Here is a 15,357-nt window from a genome sequence, read left to right on the forward strand (position 1 = left end):
TCAGTTCCCTCGTCTGTAAAATGGGGATTAAGACTGTGAGCCCCACGTGGGACAAACTGATCACCTTGCGTACCCCTAACGCTTAGAACAGTGCTTTGCACATAGTAAGCGCTTAACAAATATCATTATTATCAGCGCTTAGAACAGTGCTCTGCACCTAGTAAGCGCTTAACAAATGCCATCATTATTATCATTATTATTAAGCGCTTACTATGTGCAAAGCACTAAGCGCTGGGGAGGTTACAAGGTGATCAGGTTGTCCCACGGGGAGCTCACAGTCTTAATCCCCATTTTACAGACGAGGTAACTGAGGCCCAGAGAAGTGACTTGCCCAAAGTCACACAGCTGACAATTGGCGCAGCCAGGATTTGAACCCATGACCTCTGACTCCAAAGCCCGGGCTCTTTTCACTGAGCCACGCTGCTTCTCTGCAGATGAGGGAACTGAGGCCCAGAGAAGTGAAGTGACTCGTCTATTGTCACACAGCGGGCAAGTGGCAGGGATGAGGACCCAGTTCTTCTGGTTCCCAGGCCCGGGGCCCTTTCCGCTAGGCCAGGCTGCATCTCTCGTATCTTGCTCTCACCACAAACCAGGCCAACAACCCCAATGAACCTCTAACCACAAACCAGGCCAACAACCCCGATGAACCGCAAAATGTCTTTATTGAGGCCCGCCCCCACACCCATGAGCACGGTGACACCCAGCCTCCCGCCCCGTTATATAAAATAGCCCCTTTGCTTAAAAAATTGACCTAAAAAAATACCCCAGCGCCCCCCACCCATCATTGCCATCACCCTGGTTGTGTGTGTGTGTGTGTGTATATGGGGGGGGGGGGGTCCTGCCCTCCTATCTACTGGGGGTGGGGGTGGGACAGGTTGGCCCTGCCTGCAGGGTCATATCATCCTCCTCCCCCACCCCAGCTAAAAGGGGGGTGCTGGAGATAGTGGGGGGGCATTACTAGGGAGGCAGGGATTGCTTTTTTTGGGGGGAGGGGGTCACCCCACCACAGCACCACTGAAGGAGTGTATGGAAGAAGGGGGCGGCCGAAAGGGAGGATGAGATGAGGAGGGGGTGGGTGCGGAAGGGGAAGAGGGGAGGTAGGGGAGAGGGGGCATCTCTTACAATGGTCAGAGACCCACCCCCAGCCCCCGGGCCCGCCTCCGGGCCGGGGGGTCCCGGCGGCGGCGGGCTCAGCAGTCGGTGGTGATGGTGGCCGAGAGCTCCTGGATGCGCCAGGCGCTGCAGGCCTTGCACAGGATGTGGCCGTCCAGCGGGTAGCAGCCCTGGCACTCGCCCTCCGCCGACAGCAGCAGCCCGCATTCCTGGGGAAGCGGCATCAGGGTGGTCCCTGCCCCACCGAGCGCCTGCCTCCGCCTCCCCCTCCGTCCCGTCGGGACCCCGGGATCTCCCGCCCAGCCACCGCAATCTCCTCCCGCCCCGATTCTGCCCTCACCCCCCCGTACCTCGCACTTGTAACAGCCCACGTGGAAGCTGCGGTCGAGGGCCACGATGCGCACCGTTTCCTCCTGCCCGGGCTCGGGCATGATGGCACCGCCACACACGGAGCAGCGAGGGGCGAATTTCCTGTCGGGGAGGGGACCGACGCGGGTTAAGGAGGGAATGGGGCGGAGATGGGATGAGGGGGTAGGAGAACTCAAGGAGGAGGGCGACCGGGGACGCGGGGTCCCTTTCGGAAACCTCCGGCCCCACCTGGGTATCTGGGAGAGGCCGGGATCCCGCTTAATCGACACCCGGGGCCCCTCGGCGGTCCTCGTCCCCTGCCCCGGCTGGGTTTGAGGGCGGCGTGACGGCCCCGTGAGGGAGTCGGGGGGGAAAGGAAGCAGTGTGGCCTGGTGGAGAGAGCCCAGGCGCCCGGCTCCACAACCTGGGGAAAGTCGCCTAACTTCTCTGAGCCTCAGTTTCCTCAACTGCAGAAAAGGGGTTCAATACCCGTTGTCCCTCCTACTTAAACCGTGAGCCCCGTGTGGGACGGGGACCGGGGCCACTCTGATGAACTTGTATCTACCCCCGCCCCCAGTGAAACGCTTAACAAGTGCCATCAAAAGGATGGGCTAGACCGTGAGCCCACTGTTGGGTAGGGACCGTCTCGATGTGTTACCAACTTGGACTTCCCAAGTGCGTAGTACAGTGCTCTGCACACGGTAAGCGCTCAATATATGTGATTGATTGATTGATGGGCGGGGAGGAGGGACGGGGCAGGAGGGGGTGAGGAGGCCCAGACCGGTGGAAGTCGTCGATGCAGTGGATCTGGCTGGTGGCGTCGACGGTGAAGGGCACCCCGTCCAGCCCGCGGTGGCAGACGACGCACGTGAAGCAGGCCGGGTGGTAGGCTTTGCCCATGGCCCGCAGGATCCGGTCCAGGATGGGCTGGGAGCACATAGCACACTTCTCCAGGGTCACCTGGGCCGGGAAAAGCGGGCCAGTCAGCCCACCCCCGCACACGCTGGGGTCCTGCTTCTCCCAAGCGCTTAGTACAGTGCTCTGCACACAGTAAGCGCTCAATAAATACGACTGATTGATTCTCCGCCCCCCTCCTCCCCTCTCAAAAACCCGGGGGGTTCTGGCTCGCCCCACCCCCTCCTCATGAGAAGCAGCGTGGCTCAGCGGAAAAGCGCCCAGGCTTTGGAGTCAGAGGTCAGGGGTTCAAATCCCGGCTCTGCCAATTGTCGGCTGGGTGACTTTGGGCACATCACTTCACTTCTCTGAGCCTCAGTTACCTCATCTGTAAAATGGGGATTAAGACTGTGAGCCCCACTTGGGGCAGCCTGATCACCCTGTATCCTCCCCAGCGCTTAGAACGGTGCTTTGCACATAGTAAGCGCTTAACAAATGCCACCATTATTATTATAATTAATCCCCACTTTACAGATGAGGTAACTGAGGCCCAGCGAAGTGAGGTGACTTGCCCAAAGTCACACAGCTGACAACTGGCGGAGCCGGGATTGGAACCCATGACCTCTGACTCCAAAGCCCGGGCTCTTTCCGCTGCTTCTTCAAAGTAATCAGATTGGACACAGTCCCTGACCTCTCTGGGGCTCCCCATCGACGACTAGGAGGGAGAGAGGGTATTCAATCCCCATGTGACAAAAGGGGAAACTGAGGCAAAAGGATAAGTGACTTGCTGGGGTGGGGGGGACACACCAACTTGTACTTCCCAAGCGCTTAGTACAGTATCAATAAATACGATTGATTGATCACATAATGAACAGGAAAGGGGTACTTCCCAAGCGCTTAGTACAGTATCACTAAATCCAGACTGAGCCCCTTCCTTCCTCTCCCCCTCGTCCCCCTCTCCATCCCCCCATCTTACCTCCTTCCCTTCCCCACAGCACCTGTATATATGTATAAATGTTTGTACATATTTTTTACTCTATTTATTTATTTATTTTATTTGTACATATCTATTCTATTTATTTTATTTTGTTAGTATGTTTGGTTTTGTTCTCTGTCTCCCCCTTTTAGACCGTGAGCCCACTGTTGGGTAGGGACTGCCTCTATATGTTGCCAATTTGTACTTCCCAAGCGCTTAGTACAGTGCTCTGCACATAGTAAGCGCTCAATAAATACGATTGATGATGATGATGATTTATTTATTTTATTTGTACATATCTATTCTATTTATTTTATTTTGTTAGTATGTTTGGTTTTGTTCTCCATCTCCCCTTTTAGACCGCGAGCCCACTGTTGGGTAGGGACTGTCTCTATATGTTGCCAATTTGTACTTCCCAAGTGCTTAGTACAGTGCTCTGCACATAGTAAGCGCTCAATAAATACGATTGATGATGATGATGATTTATTTATTTTATTTGTACATATCTATTCTATTTATTTTGTTAGTATGTTTGGTTTTGTTCTCTGTCTCCCCCTTTTAGACTGCGAGCCCACTGTTGGGTAGGGACTGTCTCTAGATGTTGCCGATTTGGACTCCCCAAGCCGCTTAGTACAGTGCTCTGCACATAGTAAGCGCTCAATAAATACGATTGATGATGATGATGATGATTTATTTATTTTATTTGTCCATATCTATTCTATTTATTTTATTTTGTTAGTATGTTTGGTTTTGTTCTTTGTCTCCCCCTTTTAGACTGTGAGCCCACTGTTGGGTAGGGACTGTCTCTAGATGTTGCCAATTTGTACTTCCCAAGCGCTTAGTCCAGTGCTCTGCACACAGTAAGCGCTCAATAAATACGATCGATGATGATGATGATTTATTTATTTTATTTGTACGTATCTATTCTATTTATTTTATTTTGTTAGTATGTTTGGTTTTGTTCTCTGTCTCCCCCTTTTAGACTGTGAGCCCACTGTCGGGTAGGGACTGTCTCTATGTGTTGCCAATTTGTACTTCCCAAGCGCTTAGTCCAGTGCTCTGCACACAGTAAGCGCTCAATAAATATGACTGATGATGATGATGATTTATTTATTTTATTTGTCCATATCTATTCTATTTATTTTATTTTGTTAGTATGTTTGGTTTTGTTCTCCGTCTCCCCCTTTTAGACCGCGAGCCCACTGTTGGGTAGGGACTGTCTCTAGATGTTGCCGATTTGGACTCCCCAAGCGCTTAGTCCAGTGCTCTGCACATAGTAAGCGCCCAATAAATACGATTGATGATGATGATGGATCACATAACGAACAGGAAAGGGGTCGGGCCCTGTTCAAAGAAGGAGCTCTGCCCCCCAGCCCCCACCGGGGTCCAACGGGCTTCTCCGTCCCGTCCCCCGCCGCCCCCCGCGCCCGTCCCCCGCCCCGCCGGGGCTCACCAGGTAGCAGTCCTCGCAGAAGGCCCTCCGCTCCACGGCGTAGAAGTGTTGTCCCCGCAGCCGGGCGCGGCAGGTGGCACAGACGAAGCAGCCCACGTGGAAGACGCGATCCAGGGCCACGACCCCGGCCCCGTCGCCCACCACGTCCTCCCCGCAGCCCCCGCAGCGCCCTGGGGGCCACGGACAAGGCACCCGGCTCAGAGGCGGCGCCGCCCGGCTCCCCCCCCACTGCTTCCAGAGCCTTTCATGAAGGCCTGCCTCCTCCAAGAAGCCTTCCCTCTCTATATGTTGCCAACTTGTCCTTCCCAAGCGCTTAGTCCAGTGCTCTAATAAGCGCTCAATAAATGATTGATTCCACTCCCTCCCAGCCTCACGTCCGCCTCCGTCACCTATTTCTTTCTATTAGCCTCCCCCCTAGCCTGTAAACTCGTTGTGGGCAGGGACTGTTGTCTGCTTATTGTGTTGGACTCTCCCAAGGGCTCAGTACAGTGCTTAGCACACAGTAAGAGCTCAATACGACTGAATTCATTCATTCAATCGCATTTATTGAGCGCTTACTGTGTGCAGAGCACTGTACTGAGCGCTTGCAGCGTGGCTCAGGGGAAAGAGCCCGGGCTTTGGAGTCAAGAGTTCATGGGTTCAAATCCCGGCCCCGCCAATTGGCAACTGGCAGAGCTGGGCTTTGAACCCCTGACCTCTGACTCCAAAGCCCGGGCTTTGGGTTCAAATCCCGACTCCGCCACATGTCTGCAGTGGGACCTTGGGCAAGTCACTGAACTTCTCTGAGCCTCAGTTCCCTCATCTGTAAATGGGGATTGACTGTGAGCCCCACGTGGGACAACCTGATCATGTTATAACCCCCCAGCGCTTAGAACAGTGCTTTGCACATAGTAAGCGCTTAACAAACGCTATCATTATTATTATTATTATTCCACTGAGCCACGCTGCTTCCATCTCCTCAGAGCCCCCCGGCCCACTTTCCCCCTTCCCTCCCCCATCTTCTATCCTCTTTGGCGGCAGTGGAGTGAGCGCCCATGGGGGATTCCTCTCTGCCCCCATCCCCTCACCAAAATATTCCCCGCTGGACGGTGGGTTGTTCATGTCAAGGATGAGCTTCTTCGTGAGCCTCTCCACCTCCTCCTCCGGGGGTCGGCTTGGGGGGGCCTGGGCAGAGAGAGAGAAAGAAGGGGGGCACAAAGGGGAGGGGGTAGAGAGGACTCCCACTCCGCTGTCACTCCTCCCAGCCCGCAAGTGAGGTGGTCCGGACAACGGGAATTTAGGAATGGCAGCCCCCTCCCCTAAACTCCCCTCCTCGACCTCTCAGCTGCCTTTGACACTGTGGACCACCCCCTTCTCCTCAACACGTTATCTGACCTTGGCTTCACAGACTCCGTCCTCTCCTGGTTCTCCTCTATCTCTCCGGTCGTTCTTTCTCAGTCTCTTTTGCAGGCTCCTCCTCCCCCTCCCATCCTCTTACTGTGGGGGTTTCCCAAGGTTCAGTGCTTGGTCCCCTTCTGTTCTCAATCTACACTCACTCCCTTGGTGACCTCATTCGCTCCCACGGCTTCAACTATCATCTCTACGCTGATGACACCCAGATCTCCATCTCTGCCCCTGCTCTCTCCCCCTCCCTCCAGGCTCGCATCTCCTCCTGCCTTCAGGACATCTCCATCTGGATGTCAGCCCGCCACCTAAAGCTCAACATGTCGAAGACTGAGCTCCTTGTCTTCCCTCCCAAACCTTGTCCTCTCCCTGACTTTCCCATCTCTGTTGACGGCACTACCATCCTTCCCGTCTCACAAGCCCGCAACCTTGGTGTCATCCTCGACTCCGCTCTCTCATTCACCCCTCACATCCAAGCCGTCACCAAAACCTGCCGGTCTCAGCTCCGCAACATTGCCAAGATCCGCCCTTTCCTCTCCATCCCAACCGCTACCCTGCTCATTCAAGCTCTCATCCTATCCCGTCTGGACTACTGCACCAGCCTTCTCTCTGATCTCCCATCCTCGTGTCTCTCTCCACTTCAATCCATACTTCATGCTGCTGCCCGGATTATCTTTGTCCAGAAACGCTCTGGACATATTACTCCCCTCCTCAAAAACCTCCAATGGCTACCGATCAATCTGCGCATCAGGCAGAAACTCCTCACCCTGGGCTTCAAGGCTCTCCATCACCTCGCCCCCTCCTACCTCACCTCCCTTCTCTCCTTCTCCAGCCCAGCCCGCACCCTCCGCTCCTCCACCGCTAATCTCCTCACTGTACCTCGCTCTCGCCTGTCCCGCCATCGACCCCCGGCCCACGTCCTCCCCCGGGCCTGGAATGCCCTCCCTCTGCCCATCCGCCAAGCTAGCTCTCTTCCTCCTTTCAAGGCCCTACTGAGAGCTCACCTCCTCCAGGAGGCCTTCCCAGACTGAGCCCCTTCTTTCCTCTCCCCCTCGTCCCCCTCTCCATCCCCCCGTCTTACCTCCTTCCCTTCCCCACAGCACGTGTATATATGTATATATGGTTGTACATATTTATTACTCTATTTATTTATTTATTTATTTATTTATTTTACTTGTACATTTCTATCCTACTTATTTTATTTTGTTGGTATGTTTGGTTCTGTTCTCTGTCTCCCCCTTTTAGACTGTGAGCCCACTGTTGGGTAGGGACTGTCTCTATGTGATGCCAATTTGTACTTCCCAAGCGCTTAGTACAGTGCTCTGCACATAGTAAGCGCTCAATAAATACGATTGATTGATTGATTGATTGATTAAACTGAGGCAGAAGAGTAGCCCCCAGGGGTCTTCTTTCTGCATTCATTCATTCAATAAATACGACTGAATGAATGACTGAATGCACGATGGACACCCCCGCCCACTCCCCTAAACTGAGGTGGAAGAGTAGCCCCCAGGGGTCTTCCTTCTGCATTCATTCATTCAATAAATACGATTGAACGAATGACTGAATGCACAATGGACACCCCCGCCCACTCCCCTAAACTGAGGCGGAAGAGTAGCCCCCAGGGGTCTTCCTTCTGCATTCATTCATTCAATAAATACGATTGAACGAATGACTGAATGCACGATGGACACCCCCGCCCACTCCCCTAAACTGAGGTAGAAGAGTAGCCCCCAAGGGTCTTCCTTATGCATTCATTCATTCAATACGATTGAATGAATGACTGAATGCACGATGGACACCCCCGCCCACTCCCCTAAACTGAGGTGGAAGAGTAGCCCCCAGGGGTCTTATTTCTGCATTCATTCATTCAATAAATACGACTGAATGAATGACTGAATGCACGATGGACACCCCCGCCCACTCCCCTAAACTGAGGCAGAAGAGTAGCCCCCAGGGGTCTTCCTTCTGCATTCATTCATTCAATAAATACGCCTGAATGAATGACTGAATGCACGATGGACACCCCCGCCCACTCCCCTAAACCGAGGCAGGAGAGTAGCCCCCAGGGGTCTTCCTTCTGCATTCATTCATTCAATAAATACGACTGAATGAATGACTGAATGCACGATGGACACCCCCGCCCACCTCCATGCACGCTCGGCTTCCCACCCCCATGCCCTTGCCCGCCTTTCGGCGTCTGTCTTTCCCCCACAACGTGGCAACCTCCTTAGTGGGCGAGGACCGTGCCCATTCATTCATATTTCCCCCTTCTATCATCATCAATCGTATTTATTGAGCGCTTACTGTGTGCAGAGCACTGTACTAAGCGCTTGGCAAATCCAAGTTGGCAACATCTAGAGACAGTCCCTACCCAACAGTGGGCTCACAATCTAGAAGGGGGAGACAGAGAACAAAACAAAACATATTAACAAAATAAAATAAATAGAATATGTACACGTAAAATAGAGTAATAAGTACTGTTAAGCGCTGGGGAGGTTACAAGGTGATCTGGTTGTCCCACTGGGGGCTCACCGTCTTCACCCCCGTTTTACAGATGAGGAAACTGAGGCCCTGAGAAGTGAAGTGGCTCGCCCAAGGTCACAGGGTGGACAGGCGGTGGAGGCCCGGGTCGTCGCGATTCCCAGTCCACTAGGCCGGGCTGTCGACTTCCTTCTTCTCCCCCTCGTGCCCCTCTCCATCCCCTGCATCTTACCTCCTTCCCTTCCCCACAGCACCTGTCTATATGTATATATGTTTGTACAGATTTATTACTCTACTTATTTGACTTGTACCTATCTATTCTATTTATTTTATTACTATGTTTGGTTTTGTCCTCTGTCTCCCCCTTCTAGACCGTGAGCCCACTGTTGGGTAGGGACTGTCTCTAGATGTTGCCAGCTTGGACTTCCCAAGCGCTTAGTCCGGTGCTCTGCACACAGTAAGCGCTCAGTAAATACGATGGATTGGTTGATTGACTGGCCTCTCCCCAGCTGTCTGCACACGGTGAGCGCCGAACGGACACTTCCGACTGGTCGAGACCCTCTAGCCTCCGCTTCCTCAGGGACCCCGGCTTCTAGCGCGCTCCCCCCCTTGACACCCCGTCCCCACCAACTCACCTTAGGTAGGTAGCCGCCGCCGCCTCCCGCTCCTCCTCCGGTGTGATGAGCGCCCCTGGGACGCTCCTCCTTCCCCCCCGGCTCCGCCCGGCCCCTGTACGCGGCGGCGGCGGCGGCTTCCCAGGCCTCGGCCCGGCCGGCGGGGGGTGGCTGGGGGGCTCCGTAGGCCTGCTGAGCCCCCCGCCTGGGCTGGCCGTACCCCCGGACCGGCTGGGCTACCTTCACCTGGACGGGGAAGGCCGGGCCAGCTGGCGTGCTGGCCGTGGCGTAGGAAGCCGGGGTGAGGCCGCCGTACGGCGGGGCCGGGGCCCGGGGCCCGGGGTGGCTTCCCCCGACCGATTTGGGGGGGCCCGGCCGGTAGGCGGGGGGCCGAGGGGGCTCGTAGACCTAGAGAGGACAGAAACCGCGTGGTGAGGACGGGGCATCATCATCATCAATCGTATTTATTGAGCGCTTACTATGTGCAGAGCACTGGACTAAGCGCTTGGGAAGTACAAACTGGCAACATAGAGAGACAGTCCCTACCCAACAGTGGGCTCACAGTCCAAAAGGGGGAGACAGAGACCAAACATACTAACAAAATAAAATAAATAGAATAGATATGTACAAATAAATTAAATAAATAAATAAATAGAGTCAAAAAATATGTACAAACATATATACATCTATCCAGGTGCTGTGGGGAAGGGAGGGAGGTAAGATGGGGGGATGGAGAGGGGGACGAGGGGGAGAGGAAGGAAGGGGCTCAGTGTGGGAAGGCCTCCTGGAGGAGGTGAGCTCTCAGCAGGGCCTTGAAGGGAGGAAGAAAGCTACCTTGGCGGATGGGCAGAGGGAGGCCATTCCAGGCAGGGGATCAGAGGGGCACGGCGGACGGGTCCTCTCTGACCCCCGCCTCCTTTTTCGGCCACAGGCCTTCCTGCGGGAGTTGCCGCGGAGCTTGGGGTTATAGGGCATCAAGCCTTGGATCCTTACTACTAACGATGGCATTTGTTAAGCGCTTACTATGTGCCAAGCACTATTAGGAGGCCTTCCCAGACTGAGCCCCTTCCTTCCTCTTCCCCTCGTCCCCCTCTCCATCCCCTCATCTTACCTCCTTCCCTTCCCCACAGCACCTGTATATATGTATATATGGTTGTACATATTTATTACACTATTTATTTATTTATTTTACTTGTACATTTCTATCCTATTTATTTTATTTTGTTGGTATGTTTGGTTCTGTTCTCTGTCTCCCCCTTTTAGACTGTGAGCCCACTGTTAGGTAGGGACTGTCTCTATGTGTTGCCAATTTGTACTTCCCAAGCGCTTAGTACAGTGCTCTGCACATAGTAAGCGCTCAATAAATACGATTGATTGACTGATTCTAAGCGCTGGGGGAGACACAAAGTCATTAGCTTGTCCCACATGGGACACAGTCTTCACCCCCATTTAACAAATGAGGTTGCCGAGGCCCAGAGAAGTGAAGTGACTTGCCCAAAGTCACCCAGCTGACATGTGGCGGAGCCGGGATTAGAACCCACGACCTCTGACTCCCAAGCCCGGGCTCTTTCCGCTTCTCCTTGTGGGCGGGAGTTGCGTCTTCCAGTGCTGTTGTAGAGAAGCAGCGTGGCTCGGGGGAAAGAGCCCGGGCTTTGGAGCTAGAGGTCATGGGTTCAAATCCCAGCTCCGCCAATTGTCAGCTGGGTGACTTTGGGCAAGTCACTTCATTTCTCTGGGCCTCAGTTCCCTCATCTGTAAAATGGGCATTAAGACTGTCAGCCCCATGTGGGACAACCTGATCACCTTTGTATCCCCCCAGCGCTTAGAACAGTGCTTTGCACATAGTAAGCGCCCAAAAAGTACCATCATTATTATTATTAATGGTCTCTCCTGAGCATGCAGTCCACTGCTCCGCACGCGGTAAGCGTTCAATAAATACCACCGAGGGACTAAAGCAGGATCGGGGCAAAGGGGGAAAGGGCAAGGGAGGGTGGCAAGACTGGAAGCTCACTGTGGGCACAGGGAACGTGTCTGCTGTCGTACGGTAATAATAATAATAACGATGGCATTTATTAAGCACTTGCTATGTGCAAAGCACCGTCCTAAGCACCGGGGAGGTTATAAGGTGATCAGGTTGTCCCACGGGGGGCTCATGGTCTTAATCCCCATTTTCCAGGTGAGGTAACTGAGGCACAGAGAAGTGAAGTGATTTGCCCAAAGTCACACAGCTAACAAGTGGCGGACCCGGAATTCGAACCCATGACCTCTGACTCCAAAGCCCGGGCTCTTTCCACTGAGCCACGCTGCTACTCTCCCAAGCGTTTAGTACTGCGCTCTGTACACCGGAGTCGCCCAATAAATACGGCCGAGTAACGTGCAAAACTCCTCGTGGGCAGGGAATGCGCCCACCAACTTGGTAGTATCATCCTCTCCCGAGTGTTCAGTCCAGTGCTCTGCACACCTTAAGCGTTCAATAAATACGACGGACGGATGGACGGATAGATGGGGTGAGGGTCCAGGGGCGGGCGGGATGAGGCCTGCGGTGGCCTAGAGGAAAGGTAACAGCCTTGGAAGGCTGGAGGCCTGGGTTCTAATCTCTTCTCTACTATGAGAATTAAAAAAAATTGTAAATACACTGGCGGGTTTAAAATAAATCACCTAGGAGTACTGAGATAAAAGTTTTAGAGAAGCAGCATGGCTCGGTGGAAAGAGCCCGGGCTTTGGAGTCAGAGGTCATGGGTTCAAATCTCGGCTCCGCCAATTTATTGAGCGCTTACTGTGTGCACAGCACTGTACTAAGCGCTTGGGAAGTCCAAGTTGGCAACATATAGAGACAGTCCCTCCCCAACAGTGGGCTCACCGTCTAGAAGGGGGAGACAGAGAACAAAACAAAACATATTAACAAAATAAAATAAATAGAATACGTACAAGTAAAATAAATAAATAGAGTAATAAATACTGTTAAGCGCTGGGGAGGTTACAAGGTGATCTGGTTGTCCCACTGGGGGCTCACAGTCTTCACCCCCGTTTTACAGATGAGGAAACTGAGGCCCTGAGAAGTGAAGTGGCTCGCCCAAGGTCACAGGGTGGACAGGCGGTGGAGGCCCGGGTCGTCGCGATTCCCAGTCCACTAGGCCGGGCTGTCGACTGGCCTCTCCCCAGTGCTCTGCACACGGTGAGCGCCGAACGGACACTTCCGACCGGTCGAGCCGTCCATCTCCCTCTAGCCTCTGCTTCCTCAAGGACCCCGGCCTCTAGCGCGCTCCCCCCCTTGACACCCCGTCCCCGTTGCCAGCTGTGTGACTTTGAGCAAGTCAATTCAATCAATCAATCAATCGTATTTATTGAGCGCTTAAAGTGTGCAGAGCACTATACTAAGCGCTTGGGAAGTACAAGTCGGCAACACATAGAGACAGTCCCTACCCAACAGCGGGCTCACAGTCTCTGCGCCTCAGTTACCTCATCTGTAAAATGGGGATGAAGGCCGTGAGCCCCACGTGGGACCACCTGATCACCTTGTAATGTCCCCGGCGCTTAGAACAGTGCCTTGCACATAGTAAGCGCTTAATAAATGCCACCGTTATTATTCCGAGCGCGGGGGGGGGACGGCTCACCTGAGCGTCCGGCCTACGGGGGGTGGCCTGGCCTCGGCCGCTGTCCAGCTCGGCCAGGACGCTGGTCAGAGAGTCGATTTCAGCATCGATGGTCCTGGGGCTCAGTGGCCCCCGGTCCGCGGGGCGGCCCTGAAAAGGCGAGCGGGGCGGTTAATGGGTTGTCATCGTCATCGTCGTCCCCCCCAGGACCCAGGGGTCCCGCCGCCCGCCCGGGGCCGGCCCCTCCCCTCCCCGCTCCTCACCTGGAGGTGTTGGGGGGCCCCCGGGGGGCCCCCCCAGGCTGAGGCCCGCTCCTCCGGCCCCCTCGGGGGCGGGTAGCGGTGGTCCAAGCCCGGACCGGGGTGGTCGAGGTGGGTGCGGGGGGGCGGCCCGCCTGGAGGAGGAGGGAAGGAAGAAGGCAGCTCGGCTCTGGGTGACACCGACGCCAGGCACCCCGACTGGCCCCTCGCCGGGGCAGCACCGGGGAACACAGGGAGCTGAAAGGGAGCACGGAGGGGCACGAGGAGGGGCCGGTGGGGAGCACCAGGGCACAGAGGAGGCCGGAAGGAAGCACTGGAGAACACGGGGAGTCGGAAGGGAGCACTGCAGGCCGGTGGGGAGCACTGGGGAACAGTGGGAGTGAAAGGGAGCACCACGGAGCACGAGGGGGGCTGGTGGGGAGCACCAGGGAACACAGGGAGCTAAAAGGGAGCACTGAGGAGCAGGAGGAGGGCCCGGTGGGGAGCACCAGGGCACAGAGGAAGCCGGAAGGGAGCACCAAAGAACACAGGGAGTTGGCAGGGAGCACTGGGGGCCGGTGGGGAGCACTGGGGAGCAGTGGGAGTGAAAGGGAGCACCAAGGAGCACGAGGGGGGCTGGTGGGGAGCACCAGGGAACAGAGGGAGCTAAAAGGGAGCACTGAGGAGCACGAGGAGGGCCCGGTGGGGAGCACCAGGGCACAGAGGAAGCCGGAAGGGAGCACTGGAGAACACGGGGAGTCGGAAGTGAGCACTGGGGGCCGGTGGGGATCACTGGGGAACACTGGGAGTGAAAGGGAGCACCGAGGAGCACGAGGGGGGCTGGTGGGGAGCACCAGGGAACACAGGGAGCCGGAAGGGAGCACTGGAGAACACAGGGAGTCAGCAGGGAGCATTGGGGGCCGGTAGGGAGCATCGGGGAACACCGGGAGCTGAAAGGGAGCACTGAGGAGCACGGGGAGGGGCTGGTGGGGAGCACCACGGAATACAGGGAGCCGGAAGGGAGAACTGGAGAACACAGGGAGTCGGCAGGGAGCACTGGGAGCCGGTGGGGAGCACCGGGGAACACTGGGAGCTGGTGAGGAGCACCGCGGAACACTGGGAGCTGAAAGGGAGCACTGTGAGATGGTGGGGAACACCGCGGAACAGAGGGAGCCATCAGAGAGCATTAGGGGCCGGTGGGGAGTACCAGGGAACACAGGGTCCCTGCAGGGAGCACTAGGGGCCGGTGGGGAGTACAGGAGAACACAGGGAGCCGGAAGGGAGCATTGGGGAGCACCAGGGAACAGAGGGAGCCGGCAGGGAGCACTGGGGGCCGGTGGCGAGTACCAGGGAACACAGGGAGCTGGAAGGGAGCATTGGGGAGCACCAGGGAACAGAGGGAGCCGGAAGGGAGTACTGGGGGCCGGTGGGGAATACCAGGGAACACGGGGAGCTGGAAGGGAGCACAGGGAGCTGAAAGGGAGCACTGAAAGCTGGTGGGGAGCACCAGGGAACAGAGGGATCCAGCAGGGAGCTTTAGGGGCCGGTGGGCGGCACCAGGGAACCGGAAGGGATCATTGGGGAGCACTAGGAGCTGGTGGGGAGCATCGGGGAACACAGGGAGCTGAAAGGGGGCACTGAGAGCTGGTGGGGAGCACCAAGGTGCACAGGGAGCCTCCAGGGAGCACTGAGGGCCGGTGGCGAGCACCGGGGAACACAGGGAGCCGGCAGGGAGCATTGGGGAGTACTGGGAGCTGGTGGGGAGCATCAAGGAACACAGGGCGCTGAAAGGGAGCACTGGGAGTTAGTGGGGAGCACCAAGGAACACAGGGAGCCGCCAGGGAGCACTGGAGGCCGGTGGCGAGCACCGGGGAACACAGAGAGCCGGCAGGGAGCATTGGGAAGTACTGGGAGCTGGTGGGGAGCACCAAGGAACACATGGGAGAGCACTGGGGAGCACAGGGAGCTGAAAGGGAGCACTGAGAGCTAATGGGGACACCAAGGAACCCAGGGAGCCGCCAGGGAGCACTGGAGGCCGGTGGCGAGCACCGGGGAACACAGGGAGCCGGCAGGGAGCACTGGGGAGTACTGGGAGCTGGTGGGGAGCACCAGGGAACACAGGGAGAGCACTGGGGAGCACAGGGAGCTGAAAGGGAGCACTGGGAGCTAATGGGGAGCACGAAGGAACACAGGGAGCCGGCAGGGAGCACTGAAGGCCGGTGGCGAGCACCGGGGAACACAGGGAGCCGGCAGGGAGCAT

At 56.0% G+C, this 15,357-nt stretch overlaps 1 protein-coding gene across 1 annotated transcript; it reads right to left on the minus strand.

Moving 5' to 3' along the window:
• Nucleotides 1-645: 645 nt before the first annotated feature.
• Nucleotides 646-15,357, minus strand: TRIP6 (thyroid hormone receptor interactor 6). Its single transcript, XM_038768240.1, has 14 exons — nt 15,308-15,357; nt 15,097-15,192; nt 14,655-14,881; nt 14,445-14,513; nt 14,175-14,233; nt 13,952-14,080; nt 13,122-13,559; nt 12,880-13,008; nt 9,287-9,673; nt 5,852-5,948; nt 4,785-4,954; nt 2,243-2,421; nt 1,464-1,584; nt 646-1,322 (listed from the first exon to the last, which is right to left on the minus strand). The coding sequence occupies exons 1-14, from the start codon at nt 15,355-15,357 to the stop codon at nt 1,191-1,193; spliced, it is 2,283 nt and encodes a 760-aa protein (XP_038624168.1). The 3' UTR covers nt 646-1,190.

Source organism: Tachyglossus aculeatus, chromosome Y4 (genome assembly GCF_015852505.1).
Source record: "Tachyglossus aculeatus isolate mTacAcu1 chromosome Y4, mTacAcu1.pri, whole genome shotgun sequence".
In the NCBI taxonomy this organism is placed as follows: domain Eukaryota; kingdom Metazoa; phylum Chordata; class Mammalia; order Monotremata; family Tachyglossidae; genus Tachyglossus; species Tachyglossus aculeatus.

What these genes read in the sequence shown, in the direction of transcription:
- TRIP6 (XM_038768240.1), bottom strand. Translation starts at nt 15,357, where the DNA reads ATGCTCCCTGCCGGCTCCCTGTGTTCCCCGGTGCTCGCCACCGGCCTT. An exon ending in TCTGCGAGGACTGCTACCTG is followed by an intron (nt 2,422 to 4,784) that starts GTGAGCCCCGGC and finishes TTCCCGGCCCAG; the next exon opens with GTGACCCTGGAGAAGTGTGC. An exon ending in TGCATCGACGACTTCCACCG is followed by an intron (nt 1,585 to 2,242) that starts GTCTGGGCCTCC and finishes CCTCCCCGACAG; the next exon opens with GAAATTCGCCCCTCGCTGCT.